Source organism: Penicillium canariense, assembly GCF_028826845.1.
Source record: "Penicillium canariense strain IBT 26290 chromosome Unknown utg000006l_segment0_segment0, whole genome shotgun sequence".
Lineage (NCBI taxonomy): Eukaryota > Fungi > Ascomycota > Eurotiomycetes > Eurotiales > Aspergillaceae > Penicillium > Penicillium canariense.
The window spans coordinates 280,264-302,165 of record NW_026622733.1 but is presented as its reverse complement, the minus strand read 5'-3'; the positions used below and the strand labels follow the sequence as shown (position 1 = coordinate 302,165).

The window sequence follows — 21,902 nt, the reverse complement described above, 5'->3', positions numbered from 1 at the left end:
TTGCGCTTGCGCTAGGTCGCCGTCATGAAAGCCGCTCGTCGCGCTGGTTCACTACAGGCTAGCCAGCAAGTTTGCCGAATGTGGTTGGAGCCGAATGTGGTTGGAGCCGACGTGCCCCGCAAGGAAGTCCGTTCAGGAATCCATCAACCACCACTTCCTCCACCGAAACAACCGCCGATGCGCTGTTAAGTCTCGGGATAGGCAATTTATTAGCACCGCTCCCAATGCCGAATCATTTGCGCAAAATCCGCCGACACGGTGCTATGTAGCTCCGGCGTAGCTCCGGCGTCTCTCCTGGTCTGGCTGACATAAGCTTGCCAGGCGGAGTGGACCTCGGCTTGCACCGCCGCTCCACCGCAGCGCCGAGGTGCGTGCAGCGCCTGTGCCATCCGCTTTCCTGGCTCGGCCCTTCCTCTCTTCGGGTGCCATCGGTTACTATGATCCTGACTATCCTGGAGATGCGTCCGAGTCCCTCTTCTCCGAATTCCTGATCGAGTCTCTTCCTGCTCGTCATCTGTCTGTGGTCGCTCCCGTCTTCAGAGCAGTCGTCTAGAGGCCCCACTCCGGTTTCTCCTGTCGGTCTTAACACGCCTCGACTTGCCACTGACACTTTTCACCCATCACTGACCAGGCGCCATCAAGCGTCTGTTTGATATTCATATTCACCATGGCTGGACAATCGAAGCCCGTGCGCCTGTCTCCTTGGGGAAGCGCAGTTGCGGGCGCAACGGGCGCTGTTCTAGCGAATGCGCTGGTATACCCATTGGACCTGTGAGAAACACTCCCGGTTGAGCGGAGGGGCTCCTAATATCCCGGAGATGCCAATTCGCTGACCGCATTTGCTTTTTAATAGGGTGAAGACGAAACTGCAGGTTCAAGTCAAGCAGACGAAAGGCGCCGAGGAACAAAATGAACAAAATCAAGTCGAGCACTATGAGGGGACCGTGGATGCCATCACTAAGATCATGGGGAAGGAAGGTGTCACCGGCTTGTACTCGGGCATTGCTGGCTCGCTGCTGGGAGTTGCCTCAACAAACTTTGCGTACTTTTACTGGTACAGCGTCGTTCGCACTCTCTACATGGCTTACAGCAAGGCCGAGAAGAACCCCGGCACTGCGATCGAGCTGTCTCTTGGTGCGGTTGCGGGTGCAGTCGCCCAGGTCTTCACCATTCCCGTGGCGGTCATCACCACACGGCAGCAGACACAGCCCAAGGGAGAGAGGGAAGGGCCTTATCGAGACCGGTCGCGAGGTTGTTGACAGTGAGGACGGCTGGTCCGGCCTGTGGCGCGGCCTGAAAGCCAGTTTGATTCTGGTTGTCAACCCCGCTATTACCTACGGAGCTTATCAGCGTCTGAAGGAGGTGCTTTTCCCGGGCAAAAATAGCCTTAAGCCTTGGGAGGCTTTCTGTGAGTGGATGCAGTTACGGCCTATTGATCTGTCTCTTGCTAATAAACGTCACAGTGCTCGGTGCCATGTCCAAGGCTCTTGCGACCATTGCGACCCAGCCTCTAATCGTCGCGAAGGTGGGTCTGCAGTCTCGTCCTCCCCCAGGCCGACAAGGCAAGCCCTTCAAGACCTTTGGTGAGGTCATGAAGTACATTATTGAGCATGAGGGTGCCCTCTCTCTCTTCAAGGGCATTGGTCCCCAGATCATGAAGGGACTTATGGTGCAGGGTCTGCTGATGATGACCAAGGAGAGGTATGTTTGACATTTCTTGTTTTTGTCCATGCTGGGTCTTTTTCTAATGCTTCTTTTAGGATGGAACTCCTCTTTGTTGTCCTGTTTGCGTACCTCCGCCGGGTCAGAAAAGAGAAGCTGCAAAAGGCACTGGATTCCGCGGCGGCAAAGGCTAAGACCAGCATGCCCGCGACCCTCAAATAGACAAAGCCGCTTAAGGCCGCCCCCACTACTTCTTCTTTTGTACCCAATTGTTCCTTTGGAGACGCTTCACGGGTCTCGTTTTACGGCGTATCGGTCTTCACTTTTGCGATTTATTTGAGTAGTCTAGACACCTGTTGGCTCTTGGATTCTTGGAGGACGGCTGATGCAAGCAAATGCGTCTGTTTCTACCCTGAAATTTGAGATAGACCTGTACATAAACGCTCAGTTTGCAGCTTGTCCCGCTTCATTGAATGTTTTCAATCAATTCCGCACTGCAGTACATGAGACTTATCAATAGCGAATATTAAAGTATCCTACAAAGGCTGAGAATCTGCGCGGTGGACCCGCAGTATATAATTACGTATCTGCGGCAACGATCATCGGCGTCTCGACTGCCGCGGCGGCGATCACCACCCTTCCCCAACAACTCTCACTCAACACTCCCTCGCCCGTTTCACATCCTGCATACAGCAGGGGCATGGGTCGTCATGCGATGGCCGCAATGGAGTTCCGAGTCGATCAATGACGATAAACAGCCCCAGGAGCGCAGCTCCTCAACCGCGTCATCGCACCCCACACCCGAAACAAACAACACCCGCTCCGCACTAGACTTGGCCGCCTTCACAGAGTCTAGGACACTCCTCTCGACCCTTCTCTTGACAAGCAGTATCTTGCTTGCTGTACGCTTCCATCGCAGCTACCTGCGCCGTATCCCCGATGCTCCCAGCATCTTGCCTTCGTTTCTCCGGCGGCGGACCGTCTTCGGTCAAGTGACCAGCGTCGGCGATGGGGACAACTTCAGGATATTTCACACCCCTGGTGGCCGACTCGCTGGATGGGGCTGGCTGCCATGGAAGAGAGTTCCTACAACGAAAAAGGGACTGAAAGATAATACTGTTCGTCGCATATTGCTCCCTGCTCCTTGTTTTCACCCCAGCTTCAACTTAGAGTCTCTCATAACTGACACACTCATCTGTTGCCGCTAGATCCACATCCGTCTAGCAGGCGTAGATGCCCCTGAACTTGCACATTTCGGCCGCCCCGAACAACCATTCGCCCGTGAAGCCCATGAGTGGCTCATATCCTACCTACAAAATCGTCGCGTGCGGGCTTCCGTCTACCGCCAGGACCAGTACCATCGTGTTGTGGCCAGTGTATACGTGCGGCGCGCCTTTGACTTCCCGCCGTTCCGCCGAAGGGATGTATCATATGAGATGTTGAGGCGCGGCCTGGCGACTGTATATGAAGCCAAGGTCGGCGCGGAGTTTGGAGGCGAGAAGATGGAGCAGAAGTACCGCCGCGCGGAGTGGTGGGCAAAAGCACGGTCCAAGGGTCTTTGGAAGGATTACCGCCGCATCGGGTCAGATTGGGAAAGCCCAAGAGATTATAAGAACCGCATGGGAATGGGCGATCCCTCCGACAATGGTGGTAAGTCAAAATCATAGTCGCCGGATATTGGGTTCCCGTGGCGTGCGATGTCCTGCGATATATGCATGATAAGATGACATGACTATACTGTAAATGTTGGCAACGATTATAGACTCGAGGCAGTCATTTAATACCATTGTAGATATGTATATCGTACACCGACGTGGTAATAGCTATAGCTGTACAGAGTGTTCGAGTTCCCAGAGACCACCAACGCCCCAGACAACGCCCCAGATTAGAACGGGGTATAATAGGGCCCAGGCATCCCAAAACTGCAAAGCACGCGCCCATTGTAATGCGGCCCGATTAAATGTATGTTTACATACTTGGCATCAGCTTACACTTCAGCAGAACCTTCGCTCAATCTCCGCGAACAATTGGGGAGAAATCTCATCGCTCGAGTTGCCTTCCACCCGCCAGAGACAGCCGCGGCGGTCGTAATGCTCCAGAAGGGCCTTGCTAGTCTCCTCAAACTTCTGCAGCCGCTGCCTCCAGGTATCTATTGAGTCGTCTACTCTCTGTGTCAAGGGCTCACCCGTGACATCGTCCTTTCCGGGGACCTTGGGCACATGGAAATCCGTGTTATAGACCCGACCTGATGGCTCGTGCACCCAGCGGGATCCAATACGAGCGAGAATGACTGAAGGTGGTGTGATGAGGTTCACGACGAAGTTCACCGGGACAAGACTGTCCAGGCTCTTTGCTTGAACGGCGGTGCGGGGGAAGCCGTCGAGGATGAATGAGGCGGAAGGTGATAGTGTGGGGGAGAGGCTTGGAGGGCTGGGAGAAAGAAGACGCAGAAGACGTGGAGGATTCGGACGGTGACGAGGGAGGGAGCCAGCCCTTGGATTCCAGTTCAGAGGAGATAAGGCTGAGAATTGTTGAGTCCGGGACGAGGTTACCGGACTGCATTACGGCCTCGGCTTGAACACCTATCAACACTGTTAGAGGCGATTGCCCTCTTCGAAGGAGCAAATGAGGGAGAATAATGGGCGCAATTTACCAATCGGTGTCCTCCGGCGCACATTCTCGCGCAAGAGGTCCCCGGAGCTGATTGAGGCCAGCTGGGGAAATCGGGCCAGCAGTCGCTCTGATTGCGTTCCCTTCCCTACCCCCGGCGCGCCAACGAGGATGATGCGCGCAGCCTTTTTGAGCTGCTTGGTTGTGGGCGACATGCTGAGGCGACGTCTGGCCGGTCCTGTTGTTGTTGGGGTATATCAAAGTTATCTCCAAGAACGATGGCCCGGAACGGAATCTTTTTAGCCGCTCTTGCGGCAGACAGGGGCGTGAACGGATCGCGACACAGGAAGCTAGGAACGAAGAAACGCGACAAACAAAATCCGCTTTATTGCTGATGCATGCCGGACGAGGGAATGTCGGAGGGGACTCAATATAAGCACCGCAGCTGTCTAGCGCATTTAACCGATCCCGAATTTTGTGGGGTTGCTTTTGCGGATTCTTTCTTCGGCCCCCGGTGAGGAGAGCTCCGAGGGAAACGACGCGCGGGAGCAGAGTGAATATTACAATGAAGATGGGCAGGTAGAAATAGAGATATTCAAACCTCCGGAAGTGTCCACCACGGGGGCATCTGCCCGATAGGAACTGTTTGGAGGAGATTCGGCACAACAACTGGCTCTCACATGCTTTCACCGGCGAAACGGTTGAGCGTTTTTGTGGCCTGAGTTCCAAGGCCAATAATCGCATGGCTTCACGTGACTGCTTCCGTCGCGTGCACGCGTCGCGTCGGCCAATTTAGTGACGGGGTGATAACGGGAGATCCTGCACACCACTCCAAATCGGACTCTGGCAACATATCCACGCAACTCCGCGTCGCCGACAGCATGATTCGACAAGACGCGCATCGAATTGATCCCAAACGCAGAGCTACTATCGACCCTAAAAAGAGACAGTTCGCTACTCCGACCTACAAGCAGCAGGACTACCCGCATCGTCTGAACATATACGACACGCCGCCCACGGCGGAAATCACCCTTGAGCAGTTCGAACAATGGGCTATCGACCGATTAAAGGGTATGAGTCTTGCGGCAATGCCAAAATCCCCGGGTACTAATGTCGAACAGTCTTGGCTGAGATTGAAGCATGCTCTTACCGGAACAAGTCCCCTGCGGAGACTGAATCCCACATCACACCTCTTCTCCAGAAATTTCTCCCTCTCTCCTCCAATACTGCCTCCTCGAACGGTGCTGCGGACCCTCGCTTGAGAAATGAACGCCAAAAGGACCACTACTCACACTTTATCCTCCGCCTCGCCTTCTCCGCCACGGAGGATCTCCGCCGACGATTCGCACGGGCCGAGACAATGCTTTTCAGATATCGCTTCCAGAAAGATGATTCACGAGAGAGACGGGCGTTTATCGAGAGCCTGAATCTTGATTGGGAGCCAGTGAGCGAGGAAGAACGGAACCAGGTTGCCGAGAACTTGATCGGTGCGACTTTGGGATTGCGGCGTGTGGACGAAGAGACATGGTATAAAGTCGATTGGGAGAAGGTTGCGGAGCTAGTTGAGCGACGATCTGTGTTCATGAAGCGGGGCAAGGCCTATGTTCCTGGTAGGGAGCAGCTTAGCATGATAATGGCCGAATTCACGGCTCGTCTGGAGCGATCACTGGAGGTATGTTTTGCATGGACCTTTTTTGATTAACTACGGACCTCCCACTGACATATCCAAGCTCACAAGCCGAGCGCTGCCGCGTCTGGATGAGGATGATCGTCTGACCCCCATTTTGAACCACCTTTCCAAGAACTTCGGCAGTGCCGAGTCTGTCTACTCCGAAAGCGAAGGCCATGTCGACGGCGCAGCAATCACAGCCAGCTCCATTGACTCGCTTTCCCAGCACTTCCCACTGTGCATGCGCAGTTTGCACATGAACCTGCGGAAGAACAATCACCTGAAGCACTTCGGACGACTTCAATACACGCTCTTCCTAAAGGGTATTGGCCTCTCGCTCGAGGAGTGTATTCTTTTCTGGCGCCAGTCCTTTAAAGGAAAGACGGATGACGAGTTCAATTCGCAGTACAAATACAACATCCGTCACGCCTACGGCGATGTCGGCGGTGATGTGAACCGTCGTGGTCGTGGATACCCTCCCTACTCATGCCAGAAGATCCTGGGGGACAACAACGTTGGTATTGGCCAAACCCACGGATGCCCCTACCGCCATTACTCCGTCGACAACCTGGTCGGACTGCTCCAGTCCACCGGTGTTCACGACAAGGAAGTACTCCGCGGTGTCCGTGAAGATGTGGGAAAGCAAAGATACCACATTGCGTGCAATCGGGTCTTCGAATTCAGCCATAAGAACGAGATCAAGAAGGTTAAGGAGGATGGGACATGGAGCCAGGCGGATCTGGACACGATCGTCCATCCAAACACCTATTTCAAGCGCAGCTATTTGCTGAAGACGCTGGCCAAGGCTCCGCCCCGAGGAGAGGCTTGATCCCGCGCATGTGAAATTTTTATGATATTATGTCGGCCTCTTATCAGCACGTGCACGGCAGTCCAATGGGACAATTGGCGTTGGGATTCGGGAATTGTACAATTGCAGATGGCATTTAGGTAGATTCATTCTTATAATGTGAGAGAGTATAGCATTGCATCAGGAACTTCAGTATTATGGGAGGAGGTCTGTGACCACAGCTGATTCCCAGTAAATCCGAAAGGATCGAAACGACCTTTCAAAACCAGGTGCCCAGCAACGGGTCAAGTCGATCTTCGCTCGACGCGAAAACAACTTCATCATTGAATTGACAGAAGCTGTCGACAATAATGTGATATTTTGTCGGCGTGAAAAAAACATGAAGAAGAGAAAGAAAAGCGGGACGAAGCCGAGTTTTAAGGATGTTTGGTTCCGGCGGGCGGGAGAGACCAGTAGTGCTGCAACCTGGCCTTACTGCTGGCGGGCATCCTCACACAACATACTCCTCTACCTTGCGCTCGAACATCTTCCCCTAGCTGACATTGGGGTCTTTTGTTTTGGGACTGGGTTATGCTCTGGTGAGGTCCTATTGTCTAGAACGTTTCTTGGAGTAGTCCGATATCGCGGTGCCCTTGCGATTTGACTCGCTCCGTTCCCCCTCTCCTTGTCAACACCGGACCGAGACCTCGAACAGCAACCGCCACGATGGATTACGAAGCGCTTAAGGATCAATGGAGTGATGTGGAGGATCGTGATGGTATCAGGCTCAGTTGGAACACTTTCCCGAGCTCTCGCATGGTGCGTGTTTGGTCGGGCGGTAGCCCCTCTTACTCCATGTCGCATCGTCCTCTAAACCTGGAAATAGGAAGCCTCTCGACTGGTTGTCCCCATTGGCGCCATCTATACGCCTCTTAAGGAGAAGCCAGACTCCCCACTGCTTCAATATGAGCCTGTTACCTGCAAACAACCCTGCCGGGCTGTGCTCAACCCATATGCGTACGTTCGGCCGTAGTGGTGCTCCTTCCCCGGATCTTGCGGTGAGCTGACATTGAGCTAGCACCGTCGACACCCGCGCAAAAGTTTGGATTTGTCCCTTCTGTTTGATGCGTAATCCTCTTCCACCGCACTACAAGGACATTACAGAGAACACAATACCCCCGGAGCTCCACCCGCAAAGCACCACAATCGAGTACCAATTGGCCCGACCCGCCCCAGCTCCTCCGATCTTTGTCTATGTTGTCGACACTTGCCAGGAGGAGGATAGCCTGCAGGCCCTCCGAGACTCGCTCGTCATGAGCTTGTCTCTGCTGCCGCCCAATGCGCTCGTCGGTCTGATTACCTACGGCACCATGGTAGGATGCACCCCCTTCCTACTTGGAAGAGATAGGATATTGACCACAGGATATTAGACCCAAGTCCATGAGCTTGGCTACGCCGAGTGTGCCAAGTCTTATGTATTCCGAGGCAACAAGGACTACAACGCCAAACAGGTTCAGGAGATGCTGGGCCTCGTTGCTGGCGCCGCGCGCCCTGGCATGCCCCCTCAGCAGCAACCGCCACGCCCTCCCCTCGGCCCGGCTGCCCGTTTCCTCCTCCCCGTCCAGCAGGCTGAGTTCCAGATCACCAATGTCCTCGAGCAAATGCAACGCGACCCGTGGCCCGTGGCCAACGACAAGCGACCTCTACGCTGCACTGGTGTCGCCCTGAGCGTCGCCGTTGGCTTGCTCGAATCCAGCTTCCAGAATGCCGGTGGTCGTATCATGGCCTTCCTGAGTGGTGCGGCTACTGAGGGTCCTGGCCACGTTGTTTCGCCTGAGCTGAAGGAGCCCATCCGTTCGCATCACGATATTGATCGGGATAACATCAAGTACTACAAGAAGGCCGTGAAGTTTTACGATGCTCTTGCCAAGCGTGCTGCCAACAACGGCCACATAGTCGACATCTTTGCCGGCTGTCTCGACCAGGTCGGCCTTTTGGAGATGAAGAACCTTTCCAACTACACCGGTGGCCACATGCTCCTAACGGACAGCTTCACCTCGTCTCAATTCAAGCAATCTTTCGTCCGGGTATTCGACAAGGACGCCAACGACAACCTACTGATGGGCTTCAATGCCTCTCTGGAGGTCCTGACCACCAAGGAGCTCAAGGTTACTGGTCTTATTGGTCACGCAATTTCTCTGAACAAGAAGTCCAGTTCGGTTGGTGAAACGGAATGCGGTATTGGAAACACTTGTGCGTGGAAGATGTGCGGTATCGATCCGTCCTCCAGCTACGGTGTTTACTTTGAGATTGCCAACCAAGGTGGCCCCGCTGCCGTGCAGGCCGGTCCCCAACGGGGCATGATGCAGTTCTTGACATACTACCAGCACTCCTCCGGGCATTACCACCTGCGTGTGACTACGACCGCACGGCCACTCAGCGGCCCTGCCGGCGACCCCACGCTGGCGCAATCTTTCGACCAGGAGGCCGCTGCCGTGCTCATGGCTCGTATTGCCGTCTTCAAAGCTGAGGTGGATGATGGTCCCGATGTGCTGCGCTGGGTGGACCGCATGTTGATTAGACTCTGCTCACGGTTTGCCGACTACCGGAAGGACGACCCAACATCATTTAGATTGGAGAAGAACTTCACTTTGTACCCGCAGTTCATGTTCCACCTGCGGCGAAGCCAGTTCTTGCAGGTGTTTAACAACTCCCCCGACGAGACTGCTTTCTACCGCCACGTCCTGAATCACGAGGATGCCGGTGACTCGCTGGTCATGATCCAGCCCACTTTGGACTCGTACTCTCTGGAGCAAGAGGGTAGCCAGCCCGTCCTGCTGGACTCTGCCTCCATCCAGCCCACGCATATTCTTCTCCTCGACACCTTCTTCCACATCCTCATCTTCCACGGTGAGACAATTGCCGAATGGCGGAAAGCTGGTTACCAGGACCAGGAGGGCTACGAGAACCTCAAGGTGCTCCTGGACCAGCCCAAGGAGGACGCTAGGGTTCGTTACACAGATTTCATGCCGATATTGACTCTCAAGCTAATTTTATTTACTTAGGAACTCATTGCCGACCGTTTCCCTCTGCCCCGTTTCATTGTCTGTGACGCCGGTGGCTCTCAGGCCCGTTTCCTTCTGTCCAAGCTGAACCCGTCGACCACTCACACCACCGGCGGTTATGGCGGCGGCGTCTCGTCGCAGACCATCTTCACTGATGATGTCTCGCTGCAGACATTCATGGATCACTTGATGAAGTGAGTGGTTTTTCAAACTCTGCAAATGACATTCTGATCGTTTACTAACTTAACTTGATAGGCTGGCGGTATCTGGTACGAGCTAATTGTAACTAGACGATGAGCCATGAGAGCAAAGGGCGGTCTTACATCGATCCCTCGGGTCATGTGTATCTTTAGCGGTAATTTAGCTACTTTCTTTTTTGATTCAATATAGGTCCTAGTAGATTGGATTGATTGATACCAGGGCATCGTATCGCCTCCTCTAGATCTAATAACATCCAAGCCGAGGTGCTAAGCTTCGGTTCTCCCGCATCTACCACATTACCCGATCGGGTAAGCGTCCGTTTATGTCATGTGATTGGGGCTGTGCCCTATGTTCCAGTTGGGTCTTTCGCTTAGACTAGCTGGTAGTGTGGATCCCCGGCTGCTCCTAATGACTTCTCTTCAGATCGGCTGGGAATTCTTTCTTTCCTTCTTCATCCACCCCTTCGACAACCCAAGGCAGATTGACTACCTTTCGCACTCGCCATGCGTAAGTATCATCGCCTGGGTCAATTCTTCAATGGCGACTAACACATCTTTCTGTAGCTCCCAAGTTCGATCCCAATGAGGTGAAGGTTATTCACCTGCGTGTGACTGGTGGTGAGGTCGGCGCCCAATCTGCGCTCGCCCCCAAGATCGGTCCCCTGGGTCTGTCTCCCAAGAAGATCGGTGAAGACATTGCCAAGAACACTGGTGACTGGAAGGGTCTCCGTGTGACTGTCAAGCTCACCATCCAGAACCGTCAGGCCGCGGTCTCTGTTGTTCCCTCCGCCTCTTCCCTGGTCATCAAGGCCCTCAAGGAGCCTCCTCGTGACCGCAAGAAGGAGAAGAACATCAAGCACACCAAGTCCATCCCCTTCGATGACATTGTTGAGATTGCCCGCACCATGAAGCACCGCTCCATGGCCAAGTCTCTCCAGGGTGTTGTCCTCGAGATTCTGGGTACTGCTTTCTCCGTCGGCTGCCAGGTCGATGGCCGCAGCCCCAAGGATGTCTCCGACGATGTCAAGGCTGGCGAGATTGACGGTGAGTTTTCCTTATGATCGGGTATATCATCTGTCCCTGTCTTCTTACTGACAAATGTGCAGTTCCGGAGGAGTAAATTCCTCTCTGCTGAACGGAAAAGAGGAGGACGCTACTTACTCTTGTAACAACAAGCATTTCCGCTGAAAATGTGGAGCTAGTTGCAGAATAGGACCGTTTCCTCCAAACAAAAAGAAACCCATGTTCATGAGCTATGACCTGATACCTTGTTTTCTTCGTTCTCTCGCGAGTCTCCGAATGAACAGTTCGATCGCCCGCGCTCTTCTCTCCCGTTCGTATAGATTTTCTCTCCCTTTTGATCCATCTAACCTTGACTGCTTCCTCTCGTTTCACCCCTACTTGGCGACGAGGATGCAGGCCAAGGCATATATCCCTGCCCGGTGCAGTACATCTTCCATCACTCCCTTCGGGGAACCGTTGCAACACTCTGGCCCTTACCGTTCTCTCCCTACGGGGTTTGGACACTATTCCAATGTGGTTTAGGCTTATTTTAAGCAACGAAGAGCAATTGACCCATTACTCACCGCGGTAGCCTTGGTGGCAGACTTTATGTCTGTCGCTGTGGTTACAGTGGTCCATTTTTGTGGTCTACATCCTTCGATCGAGAATCTCACCTGTTCTCGATTTCGTAGTTGTCGCTTACTCAGTTGGACTATATCTTTATTCTCAGTTAATGAATCTTTCTCATACTTGCAATTCTGTACATCCTTTTCCCTAGAATACTGCATGTAAGGAGGCTTCGTCTTGTGTGACATGTTATTTTCGCAGCTACTTCTATGTGCAAGAATGCTGCGATCACCATGGGACATGATCTACACCAAATCTGCATATTGGGTGGACTCTCAGGGATATAGGCGTACCTCAACCCGACAGCTTCTTTCCCGGATTTTGTCTGGTAAGCTCTTCGGGAATCAACGCTGGACTATGGGTGTCCTTGTCCCGAGCGAGACTGTCGGATGACCGCATGGCCCCGGTACTTCTACGGGCAAGATGCGTGAGATATATATATAGGTTATCAAATCATGAACCCAAGCTACATGAACACCGGTCCCATTTAATTTGATTAGCAGCCCTTTGCTCGGCCGAACTCCCCCCACCCAGCAGTGATCACCCACACAGGACTGTGGCTTTAATTGATGCATCGCGTTATGTGGACTACATCCACTATAAGAATGTGCAGTATCGGTGGATGCTGCCCACATCGCGATCCCTCCCCCCGGCCATATGGCGATGAGCTTGTCTGCGCCATCGCCAGCACCCGTGGAACAAACCATAGCATTCTGGACCATCTGGAACACCCCAACGGCCCCAACATTCAGGACCGCCTGAACCTCGGGCTCTCTGCCCCAGCCGCCGACCCTACACGACAAACAGTCTCGAGCAACGCGTCGAGCCTCCGCAGGCGCCACGGTGATTGGACCCTCTCCCAGCAGACTCTGTCCTGCGATGTCAATCGCCAGTCGGTCGGTTCATCTGTCCCCCAGGCCCCCAGGTCGACCGTCAGCAAGGGCACACCGAGAGCACCGAAACCGACGGGCATGCAGCTCAGACTGGTGGTGGCCCCCAGAGCCACTCCACCCACCCCGCCGATCATTGCTGGTTGGCCGCCCCTGATAAGGCGGGCGTGCTGGGCGCCTCCACTGGGACACCACTAAGGAGGGGGGGAGGGGGAAACGGGAGTGGAGACGAGCCGGGAGTTGTATACACTGGAGCGGTCGTGCGCTGCTTTGCGGATAGGGTGGGGGAATATCGACGGGCAAATGAGGCTGGGGGGAGATGACGGTAGCGAAGAGAATTCTACTTCAGGGGAATAATCTACGTATACCAGTGCTGGGGAAATTGGTTGATCACTTTTGTTATATTGGCGTGAGAATATCGACCGCCTGGGATTCGTAGCGCCTACACTTATTCGGTCGATCCTCGTGTCGACGTGTTCTACAGCCCATCTGTACTTACTGATGAGAGTGGAGGTCGCGTCCACGTGAAACCCGGTATTTCTATGCATTTGAAACGGTGTGGACAGTGTGGACAGTGTAGACGGTGTACCTGCCTGTACCACTCGACCCGCATGCCACTTGGACGATGTGCAGGCCAAGGATGTCATGGTGGGGAGGGTGAGTTTGCCGATCGCGGCGGCAGGTGACATGGAGGGCGTTGAATCCAGAGTGTCCCCCATAGAAAACATCGCGCATCCTGTTGGTGCTTACACCGTACGTCTGCTGGAGGCCAGGGAGGTGGTGTGGGATGCCGGTATAGAAGATTCAATCATTCCCCAGAACGACCGTGCATTGCGCCCAGCAAATAGCGAACGAAGGATGCGAGGTCATATTTATTGTTGGGTGCTGTGTTCGGTAGTGAGTCAGCTAGCTCGATGTAGGGCTAGAAAATAGGCAATTCTTCCAAGCGATCCGAGCGATCCACAGTCTCGGGTCTATTTTGAGAGGGAAAATCTCGAAAATCAGAGACGATGGCTTTGAGCATCCTTGTCCGCATCCCCAGAAATCAGGCCCAAGTCGGAAACGATCGCAGGCTGAGGCGGCGACCGGAGAGGCAAACAGGGGGCCTGCTGCGCTTGTCACCCGGACACGAGAAACCGAGACGGTCGGTGGAGGTGGTGGCTTGCATGGGTGTAGCAAGTGGCAGCAAGTCAGAGGCCACTAGTCATCTTATTACCGGTGTTTCCCTTTCCTTCCCGGCCAGGGTCCTTGAGAAGGGGGAGTCCATAGTTAAGGCTAGCCTGGGAGTGCGTGGCTCGCCGCAGTGCCCGGGAAAATCGTGTGTGATGGGAGGAACAATCGAGCGTCAGACCTGGCAAGGTTCAGCTCATTAGTTAAGCTGCGAGCAGTCCCGCAATCGGGGCGGGATCCACCTCTCGCAACGCAGGACAAGACCGGGCTCGACTCGATCACCGCGGCGGGGCGTCACCGATCCATGACTAGTCGCCCGGGACGGAACCAATGGTCCACTGACGTGGGCTGCTGGCTGGAGACTCCAGCCTAGAAGAGGGTTCAGCCGTTGGATGGAGTGGGTCGGTGGGCCCGGGGCGAGAGAGAGAGAGGCAGAGAGGCAGAGAGGCAGGGAGGCAGGGAGGCAGGGAGAAAGCGATCGAAGAGAGGAGAGAGGAGGAGAAAAAGGAGGTTGGCAGGGAGTAGAAGACGAAGGTCGAGAGAAGTGAGAGGAGCGCGATGGTAGAAGAGGTAGAAGAGGTAGAAGAGACGGCCCAGTGGGCGATCCGCACGTCCTTCCCCCCACTGCGCTTGGCTGGGTCCTGGCGTAGTAACTACTCTGTGAGCTCTTCTGTGTAGTTATGTGACGGACTGTGCGACGCTTCGAGACTTGGCCTGACACCTTCACCTCGTCCCCTCTTCTCTTCCCTTCCCCCTTCTCCTCCTCACGCTCCTCATCTCCGGGAGACACCAGCGAGAACGCTGGTCCAACGGATCTCCTCCCTCCTCCTCCTCCGCACGCTTGGTCTCTCCCGCGATTCCGACCCTCACCCAATTCCTGCCAAGATCGCCCGCATTTGATTGGCCCACCCCGTCTCGGACACCAGCAGATTGCGAGCTGGACTTCTTTCCCTTCTCCCTTGCGTCCCCAAAATATCGAAATCTTCTGTATCCTTACACCTGGCCTCTCGCCCGGACCAACCTTCAGCATTCTTATCCGACCTGCTCCCGCGACACCACCCGACTTCAAAGACAGACCTCGATGACGATACTGTGAAGCCTCCACTACGCGCCCTACGGTTGCTCCCTTCCTCTCTCACGCCCGCCACCGTTTGAGAGCTGGCTTGGTACCCATAATGCGGTGTCGGAAACGATTCAAGGAGGATGCTTGTTGATTGTCCACGAGTTCAACTGACCTGTGTTGATTTTTCCCGAATCTGAACCCCTCTGCTGCCCGATCGGACCCTCTCGAACGAGACGGGCCGCGGTGGTCGAGGCGAGGTGAAGATGTTTCCGACCGTCGCGTCTTTCCCTTCGGTGCAGCCTCATCACCGCCTTCACCACTATCCCGCCCATGACGCTATCAACCAACCTCTTTACGACGTGAATGACCCAAACTTTCCCGCATATAACGACCCCTCGAAACCTTTGTTCAATCCAATATCGCGATCGCGCCTCCAACTGCCGCACCCCGTCCAACGACTCGATGTCCGCGATGTGACTGGCTCCGGCTCCAATGCAAATGCTGCGGGCGAGCATGCCTTGAGGCGGAAGACCCCGAACGGAACCCTGGCCGCAGGCTACGATGGATCGCTCGGTGATACCACGATTCAACCCGCGACGAAACATATCCTGGTCTCGCCGCTGGACTCGACCCAGTTTCTGTCGGCGCAGGCAGGACTGCAGCCAGACAGCTGGCAGCAGCCGGCCCTGGACCCGTCAGGTTCTAAGCATATGAATTTCCCGCCTGTGTTCAAGAACGACGGCAGCAACGCCCTTGCTGCTGGCGAGGTAGTGCAAGATGCCCACGGCACGAGCTGGGTGCGCCCCGTCAACTATCCGCCAGGCATCGACTCGGTATTGAATCAAAGTTTACCCTTGCAGGTGCCTCAACGGTTCATCTTGCATAACGGTGCCTACGTCCCGACCGTGCTGCCAGCGACCCTTCAGCCGTGTGTTGGACCGACTGCCTCAGCTGGCACTGGTCCGTTTGGTCCATACTGGCCAGACGGCGTGTATATTCCATATCGCCCTGCAGCGTTTCGTGATTCGCGTTTTGGCTCTCCTAATCCGAACGGCCCGCCATTTGTTGACCTGAACCAGCCGGCCTTCAACCAACCTCAGATCCCGCTGGGCAGCCACCCAGATACGTCCTTCGCATGGAGCCAATCTGCGTCTGGCTTGCCCACCCCAGACCCTCTTTTAAAACCCATCTTCCCTCCGCGACACTCGGATCAATTGCCATTCCATGCTCGCGTCAATCGACCCGTCGCGGGGCTTGCAGCAAATCCGCTCAGTGCCGAGCCAATGAATTGGACCGGCCGTCCTTCGGGACGCGGTTTCCAGGCCCCCGGACCAACAGTTGCCGTGAATGTGGAATTCAAGGAGAAGATCTTATCCTGGGCACATGGTGTCTATGTCGATCTTCTGGCCACGATTCACCAAGCTCGCCGCAACAGTCTGTCTAACGGCGGTGCTGATGGGCAGAGCCAACGCTTTTTGAAACCGAGTATTTACCCCAAACCTCCCCGCCAACCCGGCCTCGACTTCTCTCAACACTCCTCCGAGATACCCCGCCACAACAGCTACCCATCCAGCCAATATGACTTACAAAGACAGAAGCTTGGCCTTTTGGCCAACTCGAGGATGGATGATTCCCATTCCCCCCGCATTCCCAAAGCAGCATGCACGTTCGACGCCCGTCATTGAGCCAGTTCTCTCAACACCACAGAGGCTCAGACTCGCAGATGAGAGATGCTGGTCGATTCCCGGGATCCGCCAGCTCGCGGTTCTCTGGTTCTCTCTTCAATGAGGGATCCCCTGTGACCAATGCGGTATCTGCTTTGGAAATGCTGTCTCATCTGTGCATGGAAAGCCACTGGGAATGGATTGATGGGATGCTACTTGGTGGCTGTTTGGCTTATGGATTGGGTGATTACCACAAAGCTATGCGCTGGTATTCCAGGATTATCGCTCGCGACTCAACGTGAGTTATACTTGTCGTTTCCCAACCGTCTTTTGGATTCACCCTAATATTGCTGCAGACACGTGGAAGCTATTTCTAACCTTGCCGCAACGCTGTTGGCGCTGGACCGGCGAGAAGAGGCCCAGCAGAATTGGCTGCGTGCCGTGAAATTACGGCCTAGTTTCTTTGAGGCTGTCGAACATTTGATTGGCCTCTTGTGCACCAGCCATCGTGGCAGGGAAGCCGTCAATCTCATCGAATTTGTTCAGAACTCGCTCCGCCATCCGCAGGATGGTGATTGCTTCAAGGTAGATGAGCATACCAGCGAGTCGGAGAGCGATGCCGAGAGTAACGTGTCCGATGTTGGCATGTGCGACAAGGTATCGTTCGATTACGAGGATGATATGGGAGGTGCCCCAGGATTGAATCTGGGCTCGCTCGATATCACTACCCCCTTGGCTTTGCGACTAGCGGGTATGCTATCCCCGGCTCTGACAATGGGCGAATGCTCGCACTGGTTCATGCCAAGGGGAATATGCTGTATGCTCTTGGCGACAATGCGGGGGCGGCATCTGCTTTTGAAGATGCGGTTTTGATTGCCGCTGGGAGACGGCGGCATGGTATCCAGAGCCTCATCAAGCAGATATTTGCCGCCTTTTCTCATCGGCCAAGTAACGGCTATCACCAGCCCGAGACTGAGTCCAACGAGAGCGTTCTCTTGTATCCTGACAGAGCTCTGCAGACATCCAAACTCGTCTTCCGGGCCGGTGGGACCCCGCCAGGGCTGAAGTACGTTGCTGAAGGTATCTCCCGAAACGCTGCCGTGTCCACCACCAGTAACTCGCTCCTATCGCTTGCAAAGATTTACCAGGATGGAATGTCGACCGTTTCATCCGGTGCTCCAAAGTCCACACCCGGTGTGCGGGATATCCTCGCCCTCTACTACCTTTCTCTTTCTTTACAGCCGAGTCCTTCTACAGCCAACAACGTTGGAATCTTGTTGGCTGGCATTCAAAATAACCCACCAGCTAGAGGGTTGGTTCGTCCCAATGGCGAGAGCCAGCATCCTGAGATCCCAGGTGTTGTGCCCGGCAGCGGAATTTCTCTGGCATTGGCATACTACAACTACGGCTTGCATCTTGACTCTCGCCATGCCCACCTGTATACCAACCTGGGCAGTTTGCTGAAGGACATTGGTCAACTCCAGGCTGCTATCAAGATGTATGAGCAAGCTGTCCAGTGCGATGGTAATTTTGACATCGCTCTGGCCAACTTGGCCAACGCCGTCAAGGACGCTGGTCGGGTCAATGATGCTATCTCGTACTACAAGCGCGCTGTCAAGGTAAACCCGGAATTCGCCGAGGCTGTTTGTGGCTTGGCCAATGCGCTGAACTCGGTGTGCAACTGGGTCGGTCGTGGAGGCATTGTCCATAGCCGTGGCTTCCGTGATCGCTGGCATGTGGACGACAAAGGCATGCTTCGAGATGCTCAAAGCAATGAAACAGGCGCTGGCTGGATCAAGCGAGTGGTGGATATTGTCGACCGACAACTCCGGGAAGGTGAATACTGGGGCCGGGGTCTGTTGACTCCAAGCACCGCCGAGCACTTTGTTGCTCAATTGGCGACTGCTTTGGAGTCGGGCCGCTTTGGCTCGAGTCGGAGGTCGTCCCTGGCCAAGATTCTCCAGTCGTGGGCCGGGAAGAAATGGGAAGGCTCTCGTATTGTCCGTCTCATTGAGCGTGCCATCCGGTCAATCACATGGCAGTGGTATCAGGACCGCTATGTCTATGGCAAGGACTATCCTGCTTCGAAGTATCGTCGACCTCAACTCCCAACCACACTCACGGCTCCAAACGCCCCGACAGTCCTGCCTTTCCATACCTTCACCTGCCCACTCTCTGCCAAGCAGATCCGACAGATCTCCCAGCGCAACGGCCTGCGCATCTCATGCTCGACCTTGCGACTACCCTGGCTCCCTGCGACAGTCTATCGGCCACCCTCTCCTCCTAATCCGTACCTTCGAGTCGGCTATGTGTCCTCGGACTTTAATAACCATCCCCTGGCCCACCTGATGCAGTCAGTATTTGGGCTGCACAATCCCAGCAAGGTCAAAGCGTACTGCTATGCCACCACTGCCAGCGACAGGTCCCTCCATCGCCAACAGATTGAGAGGGAGGCGCCTGTCTTCCATGACGCCAGCGGATGGCCGGTGGACCGGCTAGTCCAGCAAATAGTTGACGATGGGATTCACATCCTGATCAATCTGAATGGCTACACTCGCGGAGCCCGCAATGAAGTCTTCGCCGCACGGCCTGCACCCATCCACATGTCCTTCATGGGCTTCGCTGGAACTCTTGGCGCAGAGTGGTGCGATTACATCCTTGCTGATCAGATTTCGATTCCGCCCGAGACCCTGAGCCCTGGACGACGCACTACGCGCATCGAGGATCGGATCCTCGAAGAGGACAATGGCGAGGAACTTGAAGACTGGGTCTACGGCGAGAAGATCGTTTTCACGCGGGATACGTTCTTCTGCTGCGATCATCGGCAGAGCGCCCCGGATGCAGGTGAGCGACCGCTCTCGTGGGATGAGGAACAGATGCGCCGCTGGAGGATGCGGAAGGAGCTGTTTCCCAAGCTGAGCGATGATACTATAATCCTCGGGAATTTCAATCAGCTGTACAAGGTACGCTTTGCGCTCGACGACTTCTTCTCTCCCCTCTCGGGGTTTCTTGACTAACTCTGTTCCAGATTGAACCCACGACATTTCGAACATGGTTGCGCATTTTAGCGCGCATCCCTAACGCCGTCCTCTGGCTGCTCCGGTTCCCGGAGACGGGCGAACAGAATCTGCGCGACATCGCCAAGGCATGGGCCGGGGAAGAAACAGCCTCCCGGATCATCTTCACGGACGTGGCGCCGAAGAATACGCATATTGCGCGGGCCAAGGTCCTTGATCTTTTCCTCGACACGCCCGAGTGCAATGCGCACACAACCGCCACTGACGTCCTGTGGAGTGGAACCCCGCTGCTCACACTCCCGCGATACAAGTACAAGATGTGCTCGCGGATGGCAAGTAGTATCCTGAGCAGCGCACTCCCTAGTAGTGAGACCAGCCAACGGGCTCGAGAGGAGCTCATCGCCTCGTCGGACGATGACTACGAGAACAAAGCAATCCGGCTGTGCATGGACCTGCAATATGTGCCTGGCGGCGAGGGCCGCGCGCGCGGCCGGCTGGCCGACATTCGACAGATGCTGTTTATGCAGCGATACAAGAACAAGCTCTTCGACACCGCGCGCTGGGTGCGCGACCTCGAAGATGCGTACGAGGCGGTGTGGGCGCAATGGGTGAATGGCGAAGAAGGCGATATCTGGTTATGATGTGCACAGCGAAATATACCCCTTAAGCGATTCTTTTTCCTACTTTGGTTCGGACTTGACATCTTTCTCTGAGAATTGTTTTGCATCTACCTCGGGGGGTTTTGTTTTTCTTTTCTCTGATTTCCGCTGGATTCTGATCTGATACTTTACTTATTCTCCCCCTGGGATGGGGATTTCTGTGTGTACTGTTCCTCTTCTACACGTCCACCTCGGGGTCATTTTATTTTCTTGGAATTTTCATGTTGTGCTTGGGTGTTGGATGGGCAGATGTATGCAAGCCGGCTGCGTTTGGGAAACTCCGGGAGTTTGTGTTGGAATTCCTCGCTGCGATATAGAATGCCTTTTTCTGCATACGGTTGCGACTGGCCTCACTGAAGTCAGGGAATACATTCACTTTTACGGCGAAGAATATTTTCTAGGTTGAGATTGGACCTTTTAAGGCATAGCGTTGCATCCTCTCTCTCTCTCTCTCTCTCTCTCTCTCTCTCATCTCTCTCTCTATCTCTCTCTCTCTCTCTCTCTATCTCTCTCTATCTCTCTCTCTCTCTATCTCTCTCTCTCGGTCCACTAGGTATCCATGTGCCTTATTCTCCTGTTATCCCGAGGTTGGTTGTTGGTCGCTTGGTCAATTGGGTTGGGCAGAATGTGCCCTAGCAGGGCTAGGCCTAGCCAGAGCCGAATCGAACCTAGCATCCGCAGTATGTGCTGGAGGTGGCGGACACTTGGCCAGTGCACCGGGCATGGGGCGAGCCGTGGTGATGAGGTGCGGGAGTCGACACCCGTCGCAACCGAATATGAGTCCTTCATGTACGGAGAACGCCGTGCAGACCGGCTAGTGCGTACTGTCTCCGTAGCTGGTCTCGCCGGAGGAGACAGGGGGGATCCACCACCTGGTCTACCGTGCTCCGTGCTCCGTCCTCCGTACTCCGTACGCCGTGTACCGGGTCAGGCCTACGGATCGATCGATGCTGGCGCTGACGGGAACGGCTGGTCTCGGTCATGACCGGTCCCTGAACCTGGACCTGAACTGCACGCTGCGCCCCTGACCCGCGCACCGGGTCTCGGTGGACGAGAGGACGGAGGATAACCGTGTTCAGCCAGACGGACAGAAAGACAGGGAGGGGAAAGCGTGATTTGTGATTTTCAGAGCTAGCAGGGCTACCATATTTGGTGCCCCTGCCAAAAGCGCAAATCATTCGGAGTGCGCTCCCAATCCTGTCCGCCAGTGCGACCCATCCCGACAGGCGGGTACCTCTGTTGCGCTAGTGCTGGTTGGGACCAGCGCACCAAATGGCACCGAGATCCTCCGTTCTCCAATCAGCACCCAGGAAGGGGGTTAGGGGGTGGGGAGGGGAACACATCCCCCTGGGGCGAGGACTGTTGCACGACGGGGCCGGGGGGGTTGATGTCATTGAGGATAGACGGCGTCTCCCTGTGTATCGAGAATGGTGATGGGAGGCGTGGATCTTGTTTTGGAGACGTGAAGAGCGATCTTCTTCATGGATGCCGGTACCTGGTGAATGTACGGAGTCGTTTCATCCTGTACCTCAACCCCATGTTACAGCCTCATGCCAGGATCGGGCGTAGCGGATACGATCGAACAATAGAAACAATAGAAAAGCGAGAGAAAAAGAGAAAAGTGCTCCGCGATGGACTCGAACAGGGCGCGCGTCAAGGGTACCGTTCGGGTGAGCCGAGGCGTCGATCGCAGGATCCGGTGGCTTGGGACGCAACGGGCGATACCGAACGAGACAGGGATCCATACCATACTGAGAGTACAGTACGGAGTACTGTCTCTGTACAGTACTGTATGGAGTACATACCCTTTGCATAAC

The 21,902-nt window shown here is 54.9% G+C and overlaps 10 protein-coding genes across 10 annotated transcripts; 9 read left to right on the top strand and 1 right to left on the bottom strand.

Moving 5' to 3' along the window:
• Nucleotides 1–667: 667 nt before the first annotated feature.
• N7482_008096 (putative peroxisomal carrier protein) lies at nucleotides 668–1,884 on the top strand (the record flags this gene model as incomplete). The annotated part of the gene is made up of 5 exons (XM_056690220.1): nucleotides 668–771; nucleotides 854–1,243; nucleotides 1,305–1,408; nucleotides 1,464–1,701; nucleotides 1,761–1,884. 5 exons carry the CDS (start codon nucleotides 668–670, stop codon nucleotides 1,882–1,884), a joined length of 960 nt encoding a protein of 319 aa, XP_056539985.1.
• Nucleotides 1,885–2,372: 488 nt separating this feature from the next.
• Nucleotides 2,373–3,329, top strand: N7482_008095 (thermonuclease family protein; the record flags this gene model as incomplete). Its single annotated transcript, XM_056690219.1, has 2 exons — nucleotides 2,373–2,780; nucleotides 2,871–3,329. 2 exons carry the CDS (start codon nucleotides 2,373–2,375, stop codon nucleotides 3,327–3,329), a joined length of 867 nt encoding a protein of 288 aa, XP_056539984.1.
• A 327-nt stretch (nucleotides 3,330–3,656) lies between these two features.
• Nucleotides 3,657–4,487, bottom strand: N7482_008094 (adenylate kinase ADK2; the record flags this gene model as incomplete). The annotated part of the gene is made up of 3 exons (XM_056690218.1): nucleotides 3,657–4,092; nucleotides 4,139–4,244; nucleotides 4,316–4,487. 3 exons carry the CDS (start codon nucleotides 4,485–4,487, stop codon nucleotides 3,657–3,659), a joined length of 714 nt encoding a protein of 237 aa, XP_056539983.1.
• A 666-nt stretch (nucleotides 4,488–5,153) lies between these two features.
• Nucleotides 5,154–6,770, top strand: N7482_008093 (DNA primase subunit PRI2; the record flags this gene model as incomplete). Its single annotated transcript, XM_056690217.1, has 3 exons — nucleotides 5,154–5,343; nucleotides 5,394–5,944; nucleotides 6,003–6,770. 3 exons carry the CDS (start codon nucleotides 5,154–5,156, stop codon nucleotides 6,768–6,770), a joined length of 1,509 nt encoding a protein of 502 aa, XP_056539982.1.
• A 684-nt stretch (nucleotides 6,771–7,454) lies between these two features.
• On the top strand, nucleotides 7,455–10,073 carry sec23 (GTPase-activating protein SEC23; the record flags this gene model as incomplete). Its single annotated transcript, XM_056690216.1, has 6 exons — nucleotides 7,455–7,547; nucleotides 7,615–7,745; nucleotides 7,807–8,101; nucleotides 8,159–9,736; nucleotides 9,794–9,987; nucleotides 10,049–10,073. The coding sequence occupies 6 exons, from the start codon at nucleotides 7,455–7,457 to the stop codon at nucleotides 10,071–10,073; spliced, it is 2,316 nt and encodes a 771-aa protein (XP_056539981.1).
• A 424-nt stretch (nucleotides 10,074–10,497) lies between these two features.
• Nucleotides 10,498–11,113, top strand: N7482_008091 (60S ribosomal protein uL11; the record flags this gene model as incomplete). The annotated part of the gene is made up of 3 exons (XM_056690215.1): nucleotides 10,498–10,501; nucleotides 10,558–11,037; nucleotides 11,100–11,113. 3 exons carry the CDS (start codon nucleotides 10,498–10,500, stop codon nucleotides 11,111–11,113), a joined length of 498 nt encoding a protein of 165 aa, XP_056539980.1.
• Nucleotides 11,114–12,227: 1,114 nt separating this feature from the next.
• Nucleotides 12,228–12,710, top strand: N7482_008090 (uncharacterized protein; the record flags this gene model as incomplete). Its single annotated transcript, XM_056690214.1, has 1 exon — nucleotides 12,228–12,710. The coding sequence occupies one exon, from the start codon at nucleotides 12,228–12,230 to the stop codon at nucleotides 12,708–12,710; it is 483 nt and encodes a 160-aa protein (XP_056539979.1).
• Nucleotides 12,711–15,008: 2,298 nt separating this feature from the next.
• Nucleotides 15,009–16,430, top strand: N7482_008089 (uncharacterized protein; the record flags this gene model as incomplete). The annotated part of the gene is made up of 1 exon (XM_056690213.1): nucleotides 15,009–16,430. One exon carries the CDS (start codon nucleotides 15,009–15,011, stop codon nucleotides 16,428–16,430), a length of 1,422 nt encoding a protein of 473 aa, XP_056539978.1.
• Nucleotides 16,431–16,468: 38 nt separating this feature from the next.
• On the top strand, nucleotides 16,469–20,067 carry N7482_008088 (uncharacterized protein; the record flags this gene model as incomplete). Its single annotated transcript, XM_056690212.1, has 4 exons — nucleotides 16,469–16,707; nucleotides 16,766–17,071; nucleotides 17,107–19,372; nucleotides 19,438–20,067. The coding sequence occupies 4 exons, from the start codon at nucleotides 16,469–16,471 to the stop codon at nucleotides 20,065–20,067; spliced, it is 3,441 nt and encodes a 1,146-aa protein (XP_056539977.1).
• A 700-nt stretch (nucleotides 20,068–20,767) lies between these two features.
• On the top strand, nucleotides 20,768–21,113 carry N7482_008087 (uncharacterized protein; the record flags this gene model as incomplete). Its single annotated transcript, XM_056690211.1, is given in 2 exon segments — nucleotides 20,768–20,902; nucleotides 20,922–21,113. The coding sequence occupies 2 exon segments, from the start codon at nucleotides 20,768–20,770 to the stop codon at nucleotides 21,111–21,113; spliced, it is 327 nt and encodes a 108-aa protein (XP_056539976.1).
• Between the last annotated feature and the right edge of the window lie 789 nt (nucleotides 21,114–21,902).